This window comes from Lampris incognitus, chromosome 3 (assembly GCF_029633865.1).
Source record: "Lampris incognitus isolate fLamInc1 chromosome 3, fLamInc1.hap2, whole genome shotgun sequence".
In the NCBI taxonomy this organism is placed as follows: Eukaryota; Metazoa; Chordata; class Actinopteri; order Lampriformes; family Lampridae; genus Lampris; species Lampris incognitus.
The window spans coordinates 114,383,730-114,403,729 of NC_079213.1; the positions used below are offsets into that span (position 1 = coordinate 114,383,730).

The 20,000-nt window shown below is 48.6% G+C and overlaps 1 protein-coding gene across 1 annotated transcript in view; it reads right to left on the reverse strand.

Moving 5' to 3' along the window:
• Window positions 1–20,000, reverse strand: part of patj (PATJ crumbs cell polarity complex component) — a 272,303-nt gene that overhangs the window by 223,166 nt on the left and 29,137 nt on the right. Inside the window, exons 8-11 of the mRNA XM_056276027.1 lie at window positions 15,482–15,584; window positions 7,864–7,952; window positions 3,851–3,983; window positions 1,071–1,217 (exon numbers count right to left, since the gene is read on the reverse strand). Coding sequence (XP_056132002.1) covers window positions 1,071–1,217; window positions 3,851–3,983; window positions 7,864–7,952; window positions 15,482–15,584 — 472 coding nt within the window. The remainder of the gene's footprint in view (window positions 1–1,070; window positions 1,218–3,850; window positions 3,984–7,863; window positions 7,953–15,481; window positions 15,585–20,000) is intronic.

Here is a 20,000-nt window from a genome sequence, read left to right on the forward strand (position 1 = left end):
TAGCATTTGATAGTGTGAAAGCCCTCTCTGTGAAACTCAGATTATGGAAAACACAGCTCACAGAGAAAAGATTCATCCACTTCCCAACATGCCAGTCAGTTGTTGATGATGGTACCTCAGTCAACGCTGATGACTATGTGACTGCCATTGCCAATCTGCAGCAGGAGTTTGAGCATCACTTTTCTGATGTTAAGACTCACAGCAGCACTTCCCCGTTATTTGCAGACCTTCTCCTGTGATGTGGGCAGTGCTCCAAGCACATCTCAAATGGAGCTCACAGACTCGCAGTGCAACACTGAGCTCAAGGCAAAGTTCAGAGAGGCACAAGGAGAGCTGGAGATGCTGGAACAGTTTCTCAGAGAGCTTCCCAAAACACTCTCACAGTTGTCCAAACTGTTCAGGCAGGTCATGTGTCTTTTCAGCAGCACTTATCTGTGTGAGGAACTGTTCTCAACCATGAACTTTAATAAATCAAAGCATCGGTCCAGACTGACCAGTGAACATCTCCAGGCTGTCCTCAGGGTGTCCACTGCCCTGTCCCTGAAAGCAAATGTGCCTCACCTGTGTCAGCAGAAGAAGTGCCAGGTTTCTGCCAAGAAGTAGGCTGAATATGTAGGCCTAGGTCAGGCTACACCACGTACATAGTTACCTATTCATGTGAAAACTCTGAAAAAATGTGAAATTATAATAATAAACGATGTGGAGGTTGAACAGAATCCCCCCCCCATAAGACCACCTGTCAAGTGGCCCCCAGGGTAATCTGAGTTTGAGACCACTGCTCTAGGGACTTGGCGTGTGTGTGTGTGTGTGTGTGTGTGTGTGTGTGTGTGTGTGTGTGTGTGTGTGTGTGTGTGTGTGTGTGTGTGTGAGAGAGACAGCGAGACAGCCTCCTCCATCTGGAGAGCAGAGATGCAGGGTGGGGTCGGATGAAGTCATGAGAACATTTGAGAAATAACATGTTTGCGTTTCTGTGTGTGTGTGTGTGTTTATGTATATGTGTATGAGTGTTAAGATTTCTGTGTGTGTGTGTGTGTGTGTGTGTGTGTGTGTGTGTGTGTATCTGAGCTCACCCCCAGCTGGCTGTGTTTTACTGCTGGTGTGCACTGGTTCCAGTGTAGGGGCCACGGAGGAGCTCACTGAGGCCCTCTGGAGGTCTGCTGACCGTGCCTTGACCTCTACTGACCTCTTCAGTGAGACTCGAGAAGGCTCTCTTTCAACTGAAACCCAAAAACAAATTCCACTCAACGCCAAAATACAGCATTGGACTGAAAAAATATAAAAGGCATCTTACTGGGTTAAAGTGTGTCGTTCTCCTTGGATCCAGCCCTCTAGTGTTCAATGATGGGAATTACAACAACAAATCAAAACACACAAGACAAGCTAATTCAAATAGTAAGGTCGATGATATACAGCAGATTTACCGACGTCTCTCATTTCCAAGCTCCTTCAGTAGAATCAGTTTACTGTGGTGGAAGGAATGGAAATGGAAGCTACCCTGGGCTTCAGTTACTGCCCACCGCCTGCAAGTCTGGAATCAGTGGAAAATGTACTCTCTGTTTTTAGCAGCAAAGTAAGTTTAACAATTACAAGTCCCACAACACAAGACTTTAGTAAATAAAAGTGAGCCTTCTTTGTACACTGAGTGCAAAACATATCAACAGCCTCAAATCGTGTAGATGGTCATTAAAAGTCTGCTGTTATAAGGAGGGGTAGAATAGGAGGTATTATCTGACTAGCTCCGTCTGAAGTTTTGCTCTGAGCCGACTGTGTTCTGAACTGGGACTTTGGTTTACAGCGGAGCAGGAAGGCGAATCTCGCCCTCTTCCTGACACAGTAATGAAACAGAAGATGTCTGGAGGAGATAAGGATCCATACAGCAGCCCTCTCTTCTAAATCACGGTTGACCAGTGCAGACCAGTGCTCCATCGCAAGACAGAAAAATGACCCCAAACAGGCTGAATTAATCTTTTGGGGTGGTGGCGGGGGTGTGGAGATCAGAGGAGACCTTTTGGGTTGAGAGTTTAGGAAATTAAACCAAGTTGTAAACAGATTTGTCATTGTAATCTCTGCACAGTGACACCGGCAGAGCTGAGATTGGAGGGAAAGTTTTCCAACAGACGGGAGGCTAACTCCCGTTAATGGGAACACAGAGGTCCAGCGGGTCCGGGCCGCTGCCGCATTACTCTTTGAGATGAGATTTTCTTCACACACATCGTCACATGATAAAAACTCTTTAAACACATGAGATGATGAAACTGAAGTCTTAATGAAGTCAAATGCCCCTGTGGGACAACCAAGACGTCTCTCCGAAGTTAGAAACAGACAACACCTATTGATGGAATGTGACAGACGACACAAACAACCAAACAGCAGGTTGAATTAACCTACATTTATCTTGAAGACTGGGTGTCTGGGTAGCGTAGCGGTCTATTCCATTGCCTACCAACACGGGGATCGCCGGTTCGAATCCCGTAGTTACCTCCGGCTAGGTCAGGTGTCCCTACAGACACAACTGGCCGTGTCTGCGGGTGGGAAGCCGGATGTGTCCTGGTTGCTGCACTAGCGCCTCCTCAGGTCAGTCAGGGAGCCTGTTTGGGGGGGGGACTGGGGGGAATAGCGTGATCCTCCCACACACTACGTCCCCCTGGTGAAACTCCTCACTGTCAGGTGAAAAGAAGCGGCTGGTGACTCCACATGCATCGGGGTCTGCAGCCCTCCCCGGATCAACAGAGGGGGTGGAGCAGCGACCGGGGCGGCTCAGAAGAGTGGGGTAATTGGCCAAGTACAGTTGGGGAGAAAAAGGGGAAAAATCTAAATAAATAAATAACTTGAGACCTGCTCCTTGCATACGAGTCATGCCGAGTCCCCGAGGTGAGCGAGTGCTGTGTGCTAGCCTCGTCTACACCGAGAGCACTTCAGCTGTGCGTTAGTCACCTGCCTCTCCTTTTAATGAATGCTCACCACTCATCTCCATCCCATGGCTGCCGCTCCGACCCGCTCCGTTTTTTATGCTTCAAGTCTATTTTTTTTTCAACCTGCACAAGTGAATGTGAGCTTGGTGGCCATTGATTTCTATGTGTCCCCCCCCCCCCGCCTTTCAACATAGGTATTCAATAGGCAATTGGGAGTATTATTACAATTTGTAAATACTGGGTTGCTGCCCAGTACAAAGTCTTCACGCTACTGTGGCTGAACCAGAACAGACAGTCAGTGGCTGATGGAAGACACCTTGGCGTTGCTGACACACTGCTCACATGACCTGTCTGGTGTACAATTAGCATTAGACAGTCTGTCTCACTGTTAGACCATCTGTCTGTCTATTTGTAAGCATTTCTTTCTTTTTTTGTTTCCCACCCCCTTTTTCTCCCCAGTTGTATCCAGCCAATTACCCCACTCTTCTGAGCCGTCCCGGTCGCTGCTCCACCCCCTCTGCTGATCCGGGGAGGGCTGCAGACTACCACATGCCTCCTCCCATACATGTGGAGTCACCAGCCGCTTCTTTTCACCTGACAGGGAGGAGTTTCACCAGGGGGACGTAGCGCAGGAGGAGCACGCCCCTCCCCCCGCCGACCAGGGGGGGCGCTAATGCAGTGACCAGGACACATACCCACATCCGGCTTCCCACCCGCAGACACGGCCAATTGTGTTTGTAGTGACACCCGACCAAGCCGGAGATAACACGGGGATTCAAACCGGCGAGCCCTGTGTTGGTAGGCAACGGAATAGACCGCCACACCACCCGGACACCAAGCACTCCTTTCTGTCTATTTTCATCCCTCCATTTGCCTCTGTATGTGTCCCATCAACCATCCTGTCTGTCCATGTGTCTCTCCGTCTCTCAAGATGGTACCTTTATCTAAAGACCTCTCCAGGATTCTGGTGGGCTTCTTGCGGACCAGGGTGAGGAGGACAGTCTGACCCGTCTGCTTCATCACCTCCAAAACCTCTTGGTTAGTAAATCCATGAAGACTGACCCCATCCAACTGGACCAGGACCGGACCGGGGGGGTGGGGCAGAGACAGTCAAAGAAAGAAAGAAGAAAGAGAGAGAGAGGGTAGTGAGGAACATTGAAAAAGAGGACTGAATTGATCACATGCACAAACACACACACACACACACACACACACAGTCACAGACACACACACACACACACACACACACACACACAGTCACAGACACACTCACATACACATTCACACATGTATGTACGCACATACACACATCATCATCATCATCAGTGGTCACTGGAAGCGAGGATGACTGTCCTGTCGGTTGGGTTGTCTACAAGTGGTTCTTCAGATGGCTGTAGAGGCTGATCTGTGATCCTCATACTCTGGTGCAGTGTGGCCAGGGGAAAGTGGTGGTGGGTGGTGGTGGTGATGGTGGTGGTGGCTGAGGCTTTTTCTCTCTCTCCTTGTGATGTTGTTACTTTCTCTCTGCAGCACAGTGGAGTTCCACTTCATGGTGTGCAGCTCCTTCCTGCATGGATTTCTTCCAGGAGCACCTATCCAGTGCAATGTGTTCCCAGTTGCTGGATGTGATGGTGAATTTCTTCAGACTGGTCTTGATATTGTCCTTGAAACGTTTCTTTTGCCCACCAGGAGCTCGCTGACCTTCCTTCAGCTGGGAGTACAGGATGTGCTTGGGGAGACGTGTGCTGGACATGTGGATGAGATGGCCTGTCCATCGGAGTTGGTGCTGCATTATTGTGGTGGTGATGCTAGTCACGTTGGCTTCTTCCAGAACGCTGATGTTGGTGCGTCTGTCCTTCCAGCTGATCCTCATTATCTTTTGTGGTACTGTTCCAGGACTCTCAGGTGCCTGCTGTAGGTCATCCATGACTCTGTTCCATACAGCAGGGTGGGGAGAACAACAGTTTGTTTGGGCCTTTTAGGTCTTGGTCTTCAAAGACTCTTTTCCTGAGTCTGGCGTAAACGCCATTGGCACATGTTGACATGTCACGGCATGGTGATGTTGACCTCAGAGTCGATGTTAGCTTTTGAGGAGAGAAGGCTGCCGAGGTACAGTAAGTGATCAATGAATTTTGTTGTCCACTTTCATGGTGGGCTGGGTAGTTGGCTGGAGGCTGATATAGGACCTGGGTCTTCTTGATGTTTAATGCTAGACACAGGGCTCTGTATGCCTTGGCAAAGGCATGCAGAATGTCCTGGAGGTCTTCTGTGGAGTGTGTTGCGATGTCATTTGCATATTGAAGCCCCATGATGGTGTTGATGCAGACTTTGCTCTTGGCTTTGAACCTATTAAGGTTGAAGAGCCTGCTGTTAGTTCTGTATAGGACTGGGATCCCTCATGTCAGCTCTTTACCAATGAGGTGGAGAATTGCAGCAATAAAGATGGCAAACAGGGTATGTGTGATGATGCATCAGTGTTTCACCCCTGTTTCCACAGTGTAGGGTTCTGACTCTGAGCTGCTGTTGCTGAGCACTGTGAGTGACATGCCATCATGTAGAAGCCTCAATATTCTGATATATTTGTCAGGACAGCCGTATCTTGGTAGTATGCTGCACAGAGCCTGGCGGTCTACTGAGTCGAAGGCCTTTGTCAGGTCTATGAAAGCCATGTACAAAGGCTGCCTTTGGCATTTTTCCTGGAGTTGGTGTGCTGTAAATACCATGTCTGCTGTACCTCTGGATAGGCGGAAGCCACACTGAGATTCTGGGAATACTTCCTCAGCCAGTGGTAACAGTCAGTTGGCGAGAACACGAGCAAGGACTTTGTCTGTTTTGACAGCAGTGAGGTGCCCCTGTAGTTTCCACATTCCTCCTTGTCCCCTTTCTTGAATATGGCCACTATTAGAGCACCCCTGAGCTCTGAGGGAAGTTCTTCTTTTGTGGTACAGGAGCTCTGGTCCACCTTCCTTTAAGATCTCAGCTGGGAGCCCATCTGGACCAGCAGCCTTGTTTTTCTTAAGGCTCCTGATGGCATCTTGAACCTCTGTCATGGTGGAAGGTTCCTCAATGTCTTCTCTGATGGGACTCTTCGGAAATATGGCTGGCAATGTCTGGTTCAGCTGTGCAGTTGTGGTTGAGGAGTTCCTGGAAGTGCTCCTTCCATCAGGAGTTAATGGACTCGTTGTCCTTCAGCAGCTCCTGCCCATCCTTTGAGCGCTGGGGGTTTAAGCTACGGTTGCTTGAATCACAGACAGCCTTAGTAGAACTGAAAAAGCCTCTGGTGTCACCTGAGTCTGCCAGTCACTGGATTCCCAGAACCTTTTCTGTCCACCAAGAGTTCTTGAGCTCCCTCACCCATCTCTGGAAGTCTGGCTTGGCTCTGGAGTGAGTCACTCTTTTAGCCTTGCAGGTTACATCATTTTGCCAGGCACGAAAGGCTTTCCTTTTTTTGGAGATGAGCTATTCTATCTGTGTCATTCTCATCAAACCATCCCTGGTGTTTTCTGAAGGGTTGTTTTTCAGGCGTCGAGGATAGTGGATTTGAGCAGGCTCCAGTGCTTCTCAATGTCCTCAGAATATTCCTTTTTTTTTTTTTTATAAATTTATTTCTGATTTTTCCCTTTTTTCTCCTAATTTAGTGGCCAATTGATCCCTATTTTAATTCAAACACCCACCCTCGTATTGCATGCGTTCGCCAACTGCATCTCTCCGGCCGGCAGTCTCGAAGGAAAGCGCCTCCCCACTTTCGTGACAAGGCGAATCCAAGCCGAACCACTGTTTTTCCGACACACACAGAGACGCATTCACATGACGAACACAAGCCGACTCCGCCCCCCTCCCGAAGACAGCGTTGCCAATGATTGCTGCTTTATCGAGTCCGGCCATAGTCGGATCTGACGAGACCGGGGCGCGAACCCCAGTCCCCAGTGGGCAACTGCATCGACAGAATATTCCTTTTGGAAGGTTTCCCCAAGAGAGGCCTGAAGTCTCTGCTGGGTGGCAGTTTCATTCAAGCTTACAAGGTTCAGTCTTGGCCGGATCTGCTTCTTTTGAACCTTCCTCTTTCTCTTAAGTTTGATGGACATCGTGGAGCAGATGAGGCGATGATCTGTCCAGCAGTCATCTGTATTGATCATGGCCCTCGTGATGTTCACATCACGGTGGTCCCTGGTTCGTACAATGACATAGTCAAGGAGATGCCACTGTTTGGAGTGGGGGTGTCTCCAAGATGCCTTAAATTTGTTTTTCCGGTGAAACAGAGTGTTAGTGATGGTGAGGTCGTACTGAGCACATTTGCTAAAAAGCAGAACTCCATTGGAGTTGATGTTCCCGATGCCTTCCTTTCCTATAGTGCCCTTCCAGAGGTGTTGAAGTCTCCTAGGAGATTAATCTTATCCTCCTTGGCGATTACGGACAGTGTCTCATGTAAGCAGGCATAAAAGGTCTCTTACTTCCTCTTCAGAATCTAAAGTAGGGGCATAGGCACTCACAACTGTTGCCATCTTGTTGTTGGAAAGAACCAGATGGATGGTCATGAGACGCTCACTGATCCCCACAGGAAGCTCAGACAGGTGGCTGATGATCTGGTTCCTGGTGGCAAATCCAACGCCATGGATCCTGGACTCATCAGCAGCTTTTACTTTCCGGAAGAAAAGTGCAGCCACCCTTCTCCTCTTTCAGTTGTCTTTCATCTGCCTGTTGGGTCAGTCGGACTGCCATATTGATGATCTGACACCATCCTTAAAGGAGGACTTACCACCATGGGTAACCCTACCAGGAGCATAGATCCAGACGGTATTGCTCTCAGGACCATGCAAGCTTCTCCACCACAACAAGGTGACAATCCACAGAGAGAACGAACACACACACACACACACACACACACACACACACACACACACACACACACACACACACACACACACACACACGATAAATGAGTGTGTCTCACCGCTATCAGTCTGTCATGGACACGGATGTTACCGCTCTGGTCTGCTGCACTGCCGGAAACCACATGTTTGACAAACACCCCTACTGCATCTAATAGACAGACAGAGAAAGACAGAAAGACAGAAAGACAGAGAGGATGACAGACAGAGACAGATTACATTTGACCCAGATGATGTGATTTATTAAACGTCAAGATTCAGGGTTTGGTTATACCAACACACCAATAAGAGATATACAAACCCCAATTCCAATGAAGTTGGGACGTTGTGTAAATGTGAATAAAAACAGAATATAATGATTTGCAAATCCTTTTCGAATACACTACAAAGACAAGATATTTCATGTTCAAACTGATAAACTTTATTGCTTTTTGCAAATATTCACTCATTTTGAATTTGACGCCTTCAACACGTTCCAAAGAAGCTGGGACAGGGGCAACAAAGACTGGGAAAGTTGAGGAATGCTCAAAAAACACCTGTTGGGAACATTCCACAGGTGAACAGGTTAACTGGAAACAGGGGAGTGTCCTGATTGGGTAGAAAAGGAGCATCCCCAAAAGGCTCAGTCGTTCACAAGCAAGGATGGGGTGAGGGTCACCACTTTGTGAACAACTGTGTGAGCAAATAGTCCAACAGTTTAAGAACAACGTTTCTCAACGTACAACTGCAAGGAATTTAGGGATTTCATCATCTCCAGTCCATAATATCATCACAAGATTCAGAGAATCCGGAGAAATCTCTGCACGTAAGCCGCAAGGCCCAAAACCAACACTGAATGCCCGTGACCTTCGACCCCTCAGGCGGCACTGCATTAAAAACCGACATCATTGTGTAAAGGATATGACCACGTGGGCTCAGGAGCACTTGGGAAAACCATCGTCAGTTAACACAGTTGGTCGCTACATCTACAAGTGCAAGTTAAAACTCTACCATGCAAAGCTACTACTACTACTTTTGGCTGCTCCCATTAGAGGGCGCCACAGCGGATCATCCGTTTCCATCTCTTCCTGTCCTCTGCATCTTCCTCTGCCACACCAGCCACCTGCATGTCCTCCCTCACCACATCCATAAACCTCCTCTTTGGCCTTCCTCTTCTCCTCTTCCCTGGCAGCTCCATATTCAGCATCCTTCTCCCAGTATACCCAGCATCTCTCCTCCACACATGTCCAATCCATCTCAATCTTGCCTCTCTTGCTTTGTCTCCAAACCGTCCAACCCGAGCGGTCCCTCTAATATAATCGTTCCTAATCCTGTCCTTCTTCATCACTCCCAGTGAAAATCTTAGCATCTTCAACTCTGCCACCTCCAGCTCTGCCTCCTGTCTTTTCGTCAGTGACTACCATGCAAAGCCAAAGCCAGATATCAACATCACCCAGAAACAGCACCGGCTTCTCTGGGCCCGAGCTCATCTGAGATGGACTGACGCAAAGTGGAAAAGTGTGCTGTGGTCTGACCAGTCCACATTTCACATTGTTTTTGGAAATCATGGACGTCGTGTCCTCCGGGCTACAGAGGAAAAGGACCATCCAGATTGTTATCAGAGCAGAGTCCAAAAGCCAGCATCTGTGATGGTATGGGGGGGTGTTAGTGCCCATGGCATCATGGGTAACTTGCACATCTGTGAAGGCACCATTAATGCTGAAAGGTACATACAGGTTTTGGAGCAACATATGCTGCCATCCAAGTGACATCTTTTTCAGAGACGTCCCTGCTTATTTCAGCAAGACAATGCCAAGCCACATTCTGCAGGTGTTCCACCAGCGGGGCTTCGTAGTAAAAGAGTGCGGGTACTGGACTGGACTGGCCTGCCTGCAGTCCAGACCTGTCTCCCGTTGAACATGTGGGGTGCATCATGAAGCGCACAATACGACAACGGAGACCCCGGACTGTTGAGCAACTGAAGTCGTACATCAGCAAGAATGGGAAAGAATTCTCCACCTACAAAGCTTCAACAGTTAGTGTCCTCAGTTCCCAAACGCTTATTGAGTGTTGTTAAAAGGAAAGGTGGTGTAACACAGTGGTGAACATGCCCCTGTCCCAGCTGCTCTGGAACGTGTTGCAGGCATCAAATTCAACATGAGGGAATATTTGCAAAAAACAATAAAGATGATCAGTTTGAACATTAAATATCTTGTCTTTGTAGTGTATTCAGCTGAATATAGGTGGAAAAGGATTTGCAAATCATTGTATTCTGTTTTTATTTAGATTTTACACAACGTCCCAACTTCATTGGAATTGGGGTTTGTACAACGCTGTGAAAAAGTATTTGACCTCTTCCTGATTTCCTGGGGGTTTTTTTGTTTTGTTTTTGTTTTTTTGGGAGGGGGGATTTTTTATTTTTTGGCATTTTCTGCCTTTATTTGCCAGCGATAGTAGAGAGAGACAGGCAAGGCAGGGGAGAGAGAGGGGATGACATGCAGCGTAGGGCCTGGGCTGGATTTGAACCCAGGCTGCTCTGGCAATGACTCAGCCTTATGTGGTACGCGCTCTACCAGGTGAGCAACTGGGGCGCCTCAGATTTCCTCTATTTTTGCATATTTGCCCACTAAATAGTTTCAGATCTTCATACAAAATATAATACAAGACAATGAGAACAGAGTAAACACAAAATACAGTCAAATGATTGCATTTATTGAAAGAAAAAAGTTATCGAACACCCATATCACCCATGTGAAAAAGTAATTGCCCCCCTGGACAAAATAACTGGTCCTCCACATCGCTGTGGAGGACTTTTGGTTCACTCTTCTTTGCAGAATTGCTGTAATTCAGCGACACTGGGGGGCTTTTCGAGCATGACCTGATGGTTTAAGGTGATGCCACTGCATTCCGATGGGGTTCAAGTCAGGGCTTTGACTAGGCCACTCCAAAACCTTCATGTTGTTTCTTTTGAGCCATTCTGAAGTGGACTTATTCTTACTTACACTTCTGGGAACCTCAGGCAGCAAAGCATCCCCACACCATCACACTACCACCACCATGTTTGACTGTTGGTATGATGTTCTTATTGTGAAATGCTGTGTTTGTTTTGCGCAAGACAGGCTGGAACCCGTGCCTTCCAAAAAGTTCCACTTTTGACTCCTCTGTCCACAGAACATTATCCCAAAATGCTTGGGTGTCATCAATGGGCTTTTTTAACCCTTTTTCTCCCCAATTGTACTTGGCCAACTACCCCACTCTTTCAAGCCATCCCGGTCTCTGCTCCACCCCCTCTGCTGATCCAGGGAGGGTTGCAGACTACCACATGCCTCCTCCAATACATGTGGAGTCACCAGCCGCTTCTTTTCACCTGACAGTGAGGCGTTTCACCAGGGGGACGTAGCACGTGGGAGGAGGATCATGCTATTCCCCCCAGTTCCCCCTCCCCCCTGAACAGGTGCCCCGACCAACCAGAGGAGGCGCTAGTGCAGCGACCAGGACACATACCCATATCCGGCTTCCCTCCCACAGACAAGGCCAACTGTGTCTGTAGCATCAATGGGCTTTTTTTTTGTAAATGTGACACAAGCATTAATTTTTTTATCTTAGTTAGAAGTGGTTCGTGCCTTCCAACTCTACCATGAAATACATTAATGCCATTCTTTAGATGTTGTCCTGGGATTTTTTTTTTTGTGACATCCGGGATGAGTTGTTGCTGCACCCTTGGAAGAATATTGGCTGGCCGGCCACTACTGGAAAGATTAACCATTTTTCCAAGTTTTCTCCATTTGGTTGCAATGGCTTTCATTGTGGTTCTCTGGAGACCCAGAACCCGAGAAATGGCTTTGTAACCCTTTCTCAATGACTGCTTTTCTCATCTCCTCCAGAATTCTGATGGTGGCATAGTGTGCTACTGGATGACACGTTGTAGCCTACTTCACAATGATGGTAAGGTTCTATAGAATTCATGTTTAGATTCCACAGGGCTGGCGGTAATCAAGCCCGGGTGTGTATGCTCTAATTGAATCCAATGATCAATTAAATTTGCTTAATTGGCTGGGGCAGCACCGGGGCGGTTTGCAGCTGAGTGTGAAATGGCCGGGATGAGAGTCAGCACCTCCAAGTCTGAGGCCATGTGGTTCTCTACCGGAAAATGGTGGATTGCTCCCTCCAGGTTGGGGATGAGTTGTTGCCTCCAGTGAAGGAGTTCAAGTATCTCAGGGTCTTGTTCATGAGTGAGGGTAGGAGGGAGCGGGATATTGACAGGCGGATTGGTGCAGCATCAGCAGTAATGTGGACGTTGTACCGGACCGTTGTGGTGAAGAGGGAGCTGAGCCGGAAGACAAAGCTCTCAATTTACCAGTCAGTCTTCGTTCCAACCCTCACCTATGGTCATGAGCTTTGGGTAGTGACTGAAAGGGTGAGATTGCAGCTACAAGCGGCTGAAATGAGTTTCCTCCGTAGGGTGTCTGGGCTCAGCCTTAGAGATAGGGTGAGGAGCTCGGACAGCTGGAGGGAGCTCGGAGTAGAGCCGCTGCTCCTTTGGGTCGGAAGGAGCCAGTTGAGGTGGTTTGGGCATCTGATTAGGATTCTTCCTGGGCACCTTCCTTTGGAGGTTTTCCAGGCACATCCAACTGTGAGGAGACCCCGGGTTAGACCCAGAACTTGCTGGAGGGACTACATGTCCAATCTGGCCTGGGAACATCTTGGGATCCCCCAGGAGGAGCTGGCGGGCGTTACTGGGGAGACGGATGTCTGGAGTGCCCTACTTAGCTTGCTGCCACTGTGACCCGACCCCGGAGAAGCGGCTGATGATGAAATGAGATGAGATAATTGGCTGATTGAGAAACTAAGGGGCAATTACTTTTGCACACAGGGTCAGTTGGTGTTTGGTAACTTTTTTCCTTAAAGAAATTAAATTATCATTTAAAAATGGAATGTTGTGTTTACTCGGGTTCTCTTTGTCTTATATTATATTATGTATGCAGATCTGAAACAATTGTGACAAATGTGCAAAAATTGAGGAAATCAGGAAGGGGACAAATGCTTTTTCATGGCACTGTATAAAGAATATTTCATTTCCTTTTTCTAATTTCATATTTATCTGTAAACCTGAATGTAAAAGAATAAATATAAGATTTTATTGGAACGTGTTTCCAAATCAGACGCCTCACCACAAATTTACAAGTTGTATGTGTGCAGTAGTGTGTAGTAGATTGTAGTAGGGTATAGTAGTGTGAAAAGTGTACATGTATGTATATGTATATATATATGTGTGTGTGTGTATATGTACATGTATGTATGTATATGTATATGTGTATGTATGTGTTTACGTCATCAAGATGGCATCGTGGACGGTAACTTCAGTTCTGCGCTCTCTTGAACTTTTTCTGTTTTTGTTTATTTGTTCAGCTTCCAGCACCTACTCACTGACCACATACAGCAGGCAGGAACTTTAAGTCTCCAACTGTCCACTGGAAAAACTGAACAGACTTTTTTACCGACCTTACTTGAACATTTTAACGAAAGTCTTGCCAAGGTCTTGATCGGTACAGTCTTGTACAGACTACACCAAAGATGGCGAAGGGGTAAGCGAGCCAGAGCACTCGTTAAACTGCAACAGCGGGGATTTAGAACCGCGCTCCTGTCAATCCACCTAGCGAATGTCCGCTCTCTGGCCAACAAGATGGACGAACTGCTGCTTCCTAAACAGAAAAAACTTGGACTTTTCCAGATCTGCCGCCCTGTGTCTCACTGAAACCTGGCTTAGTGAGCATATCATGGACCGCACACTTTATCTGCCGCAGTTCCAACTCCTCCGAGCAGATGGCAAAATGGAGCTATCGAGAAAAAAACAGGGCGGCGGCATATGCTTCTACATAAACGAAGGTTGGTGTACGGATGGCACGGTGTTGAAGAAATCATGCAGCCCTCACCTCTTCATTGACTGTAAACCATTCTATTCGCCACAGGAATTTTCATCATTTATTCTGGTCGGTGTCCATGTCCCACCCCAGGCCTGTGTTAGAGATGCGTTAAAACACCTGGCTGATTAAATTACAAACATGCAGTGCAAATATCCAGACTCCCTGCTCATTATCCTTGGGGATTTTAACAGAGCAAACCTCAGCCATGAACTCCCAAAATACAAACAGCATGTTAAATGTCCCACCAGGGACAAAAACACTCTGGATCATTGGGGTAATTGGACGGGTACAATTGGGGGGAAAAGGGGGGAGGTCCAAAAAAAGAAAACTGACTTGAACTGTGCTAAACTGAAGTCAGTACCAGCACAGAATGAGTTCCGTTGCTCTGTAGGACTTTCCTAACCTCATTGCTACATCAAACTGCAGTCGACTCTATAAGCTACAGAACCAGAAAACATCAGGACTGGTTCGACGAGAACTCTTGACACCATCATATCCCTGCTGGAAACCATGCGTAGGACACACAGGGCTCCTCTCAACTGCTCTACACCCACCATCCTTTGGCAGCAGTGGCAACTAGCATGTAAGGAGGTACGAACAACCTTGCACACTCTGCAAAACACATGGTGGATAAACAAAGCTCACGAGATTCAATCATATGCTGACAGAAATGATATGCACAACTTCTACAACTCTATGAAGATTATGTAGGGCCCTAGGAACTGCTCTATCACACCCTTAAAATCAGCGGACGGACTGACAACCCCAAAAGACCAAAAGCAGATCCTGGCAAGGTTGGCTGAACATTTTGAAGCCCTACTCAACCAGCACTCACCAACTGCCCAATCCATCCTGGAAGAGCTGCCAATTCTTCTGCCCATCCCAGTCCTTGACCATTTTCAAGAAGTACTTGTAGCCATCAGTTTGGCTGTCCGAGCAAATTTGTGTACTTTCTGTCACAGTTCCATGATGGGACGGTGGCACGGGTGGCCATAGGAGGACAGGAATCGGCGCCCTTTAATGTATGCACTAGAGTGAGGCAGGGATGTTTGCTGGCACCGGTACTCTTCAACATTTTCCTCCTATGTGTCACAAAACTTTTTCATCAAGATCTGGAAGGCAGTAGCGGGATCACAATAAACTTTAGTTCAGATGGAAACCTCTTCAACATTCGAAGGTTCCAGGCAACCACCAAGTTGTCAGCAGTCCAGGTCCTTGAGCTGAAATACGCTGATGACTGCGCTCTTGTAGCTCACACACCATAAGACCTGCAAACCATCCTTGCCGCAGTCGTGAATGCCTACAACAGGCTGGGTCTATCAGTCACCACCACCAAGACTGAGGTGTTATGCCAATGGCGGTCCAGCCCCCCACCCACTATGCCTGTCTCCACTATCGAACACCAACCACTCTCAGTTGTTCCATCTCTCAAATACCTGGGCAGCATCCTTTCTGAGGGCTGCAACACTGATCATGAAACTCTCAATAGACTCAAACAAGCGTCTGTAACCTTCAGCAAACTCAAACTCAAACAAACACTTCTACCTGCACACCAAACTTGCCATTTACAAAGCCATCTGCATCACAACTCTCCTATACAGCTGTGAAGTCTGGATCACATACAGTCACCACACCTAAGATTACTGGAGCGGTTCTACATAAGGTGTCTGCAGCGAATCATGGTGATCACGTGGCGTGACCGTGTATGTGTATGTACATTTTTATGTATATGTATATGTGTATGTATATGTATATGTATATGTGCATGTACACATACCCTGGCTGGTCAGGGCGTTGTGGCCGATGATGGAGATTCCCAGACTCTGACCGTCTTTCTTGGTGAGAGAGACCTCGTGGATCTCATAACCATCCAGGTTGGGCTGAAAAAACACGTCAAACATGTTTGTTAAAAAAGGCCAACTTTCCTCGTTCTATCTTTCATTCACATCAAGCAGTTTCCTATTAGTTATCACAGCTGTCATTCAACCACCATGGCTATCCACTCAGGTTAGAGTACACTTAGCAGTTGGTACACACCTACTTCTGTAATTTCTCATCCCGACCACAGGAAAAGAGGAGACGTTATTCATTTGGTTGTTGGAAATATCCCAAAATGTTGTGCGTGCAAAAAAAAAAGAAAATGGTTAAACTCTCGTCATTTGTGCGTAATGCGACTGCAGCTGTATGTTGTGTGAAATACGGGATTCGTTGTTATTAGTGATAACCATGTTGTTGCTAGCTTGCTGTTGATGTTAGCTCTGTTGAAACCTATCATGTTAATCGAATGCATACCAGTTTGACTGTGGACATTGTGTGTAAATGGGACTGGTCATTGCTGAGCGTATGTTCTATTGAGTGTTTGTTAAACAAAGCTGTCTGGTTCCCATTAAGTTGCTGTACTATCCATACATCCTCCATTATCCAAACCGCGTATCCTTACTCAGGGTCGCAGGGATGCTGGAGCCTATCCCAGCAGCCATTGGGCGGCAGGTGGGGAGACACCCTGGACAGGCCGCCAGACCATCACAGAGCCACACACACACGCACGCACGCACACACACACACCTAGGGACAATGTAGTACAGCCGATTCACCTGACCTACATTTCTTTGAGTCACCTGACCTACATGTCTTTGAGTCACCTGACCTACATGGCTTTGATTCGCCTGACCTACATGTCTTTGAGTCACCTGACCTACATGTCTTTGAGTCACCTGACCTACATGTCTTTGATTCAGCTGACCTACATGTCTGATTCACCTGACCTACATGTCTGAGTCACCTGACCTACATGTCTTTGATTCAGCTGACCTACATGTCTTTGATTCAGCTGACCTACATGTCTTTGAGTCACCTGACCTACATGTCTTTGAGTCATCTGACCTACATGTCTTTGATTCAGCTGACCTACATGTCTTTGAGTCACCTGACCTACATGTCTTTGAGTCACCTGACCTACATGTCTTTGAGTCACCTGACCTACTTGTCTTTGATTCACCTGACCTACATGTCTTTGAGTCACCTGACCTACATGTCTTTGAGTCACCCGACCTACTTGTCTTTGATTCACCTGACCTACATGTCTTTGAGTCACCAGACCTACATGTCTTCGATTCAGCTGACCTACATGTCTTTGATTCACCTGACCTACATGTCTTTGAGTCACCTGACCTACATGTCTTTGAGTCACCTGACCTACATGTCTTTGAGTCACCTGACCTACATGTCTTTGAGTCACCTGACCTACATGTCTTTGAGTCACCTGACCTACATGTCTTTGATTCAGCTGACCTACATGTCTTTGATTCACCTGACCTACATGTCTTTGATTCACCTGACCTACATGTCTTTGAGTCACCTGACCTACATGTCTGAGTCACCTGACCTATATGTCTTTGGACTGTGGGAGGAAACTGGAGCACCCGGAGGAAACCCACGCAGACACGGGGAGAACATGCAAACTCCACACAGAGGCCGACCCGGGACGACCCCCAAGGTTGGACTACCCTGCGCCACTATGCCACCATTCGGCAACAACAAAATAAACCTAGTGCCTCAGTTAGACTGTGTACATGTTTTCCCATAGTCTATGACTTTTTTGTACTGGTCAGGCAGTTTATTTATGGTTACTACTACCCATGGTATGTGTAGGCTGGCCATTCCAACAAGGTGAACCAGGAAGTACTTCATCAATGAGCTTGACCATTGATAGTATTAGACATTTTGGGAAACAACTTTTAACTTGCACTTTGTTCATCACTTCCAAATGCAGTTTAGGCAGCTGGGTTTCATTGTCTGACGTGTTTAGTTGCTCCATAGGACACTTTGTCAAGCTGGGTCCAGCTGTGGTAGGTCCTGTGTCCAAAATCTCCACCATGAAGCCAGTGAGTAAATTGATATCATAATTGAAATGTACAATGGCAGAAACTAGACCCGGGTCTAAAGAAATATTATCTGGGTCAGGGGTGGGCAGTCTTATCCAGAAAGGGCCGGTTGGGGTGCAGGTCTTTGTTCCAGCCAAGCAGTTACACACCCGTGTCTCCTAATCGAGTCCCTCAGCAAAGACTCTACTGGCTGATCAGTGGGATCAGGTGTGTAACTGCTCGGTTGAGACAAAGACCTTCACCCACACCGGCCCTTTCTGGATAAGACTGCCCACCCCTGATCTAAGTGAACCGCAAAACAACGACCTTCGACATGGTGAACCCTACGTGTGGTACACCGTTTCTAAAGCTGTGTGGTGGCTTCTAGACTTTTCTACCGCAATGCATCTGTGCATGCACGGTTGGTATTTGACACCAGGGAGATCGAGAGCCCCTGTTTTGTATGTTGTCTCTTTTGTGTTGACAGTGCCTTAACTTAGACATGCATACATGGGTGACTGGGTGATCACGTGCATGTTCATACTCGTAGGTATGTGTGTGCATTCCTGTGTGTGTACACGATATTCCATGAAGCTTATTATTTTATTTCAGAACCACATGATTGAACTCTGGGAACTACTAGTGGGTGTGTGGAAGTACTGCATGTGGTGAAGAGCTTGTCTATGAAGTTGTGAACTTCAGCTCCATCTCCATGTCTCTTACTGGACGCCCTGCAGCGTGTCTGAATCCTGTGATCAGCTGTACTTGTGATAACGGGTGAGGGCTACACCAGCCAACCGTTTAGACGGGTGGGGGTTTCCAAAAAGCTAACCGTGTTTTTCAATGTAAAACACCCACCCAGACACCCGTTTCCCCTGCTCCTACTCTGCTCCTTTTCACCTCCTCCTACTATGGGATAGATTCAGGTAGACATTTTAAGTTTTAAGACTGCTTAAAACTTACTGAACTTTGCTTTAATTAATTGCCCGATTGCATCCATTTGAGCTGCCGTCTATCGTTGTGCACATTGAGCACTTGTGAAAGATGAATGAAGTCTGTGGCCCTGTGACGGCCTGGTGGCCTCCAGGGTGTCTCCCCGCCTGCCGCCCAATGACTGCTGGGATAGGCTCCAGCATCCCCGCGACCCTGAGAGCAGGATAAGCAGCTTGGACAATGGATGGATGGATGGAATTAAGTCTGCCATTAAATCTATTATTATCATCCTCTACCGGTTTTACCTCGTCCCATCGTCTCCCCCCGTTTCTGTTTGTCAGCGTCTTTGTGCTTGGTTTGGGGTTTCTCTAAGAGGCGGTCGGTTAAAGCCCACCCGCATACAACAGAATGGAGTAAGCGTTTCCTGCAGAGGGCAAATTCTGCCTGTGTGTGTGAAGTGGCTGACCTGACCTGGGTGAACACACTTCATTCGGCCACCGGAGGGCAGGTGGGGCGTCACCGACACCCTTTTTACACCAAAATGACCGTGTATGAGCGTGTTTTTTAAACGCGGGTAAACCCGCTAAAAATAGGTAGCTGACCCCTTTCACAGTGCCACCAGACCCGGCACCCGGGTGTGACCGCCCGCAGACCCGGCACCCGGGTGTGACCGCCAGCAGACCCGGCACCCGGGTGTGACCGCCAGCAGACCCGGCACCCTGGTGTGACCGCCAGCAGACCCGGCACCCGGGTGTGACCGCCAGCAGACCCGGCACCTGGGTGTGACCGCCAGCAGACCCGGCACCCGGGTGTGACCGCCCGCAGACCCGGCACCTGGGTGTGACCGCCACCAGACCCGGCACCCGGGTGTGACCGCCCGCAGACCCGGCACCCGGGTGTGACCGCCAGCAGACCCGGCACCCTGGTGTGACCGCCAGCAGACCCGGCACCCGGGTGTGACCGCCAGCAGACCCGGCACCCTGGTGTGACCGCCAGCAGACCCGGCACCCTGGTGTGACCGCCAGCAGACCCGGCACCCTGGTGTGACCGCCAGCAGACCCGGCACCTGGGTGTGACCGCCCACAGACCCGGCACCTGGGTGTGACCGCCAGCAGACCCGGCACCCTGGTGTGACCGCCAGCAGACCCGGCAGTCTGGTGTGACCGCCACCAGACCCGGCACCCTGGTGTGACCGCCAGCAGACCCGGCAGTCTGGTGTGACCGCCAGCAGACCCGGCACCCTGGTGTGACCGCCAGCAGACCCGGCACCCTGGTGTGACCGCCAGCAGACCCGGCAGTCTGGTGTGACCGCCAGCAGACCCGGCACCCTGGTGTGACCGCCAGCAGACCCGGCAGTCTGGTGTGACCGCCAGCAGACCCGGCACCCGGGTGTGACCGCCAGCAGACCCGGCACCCGGGTGTGACCGCCAGCAGACCCGGCACCCGGGTGTGACCGCCAGCAGACCCGGCACCCTGGTGTGACCACCCACAGACCTGGCA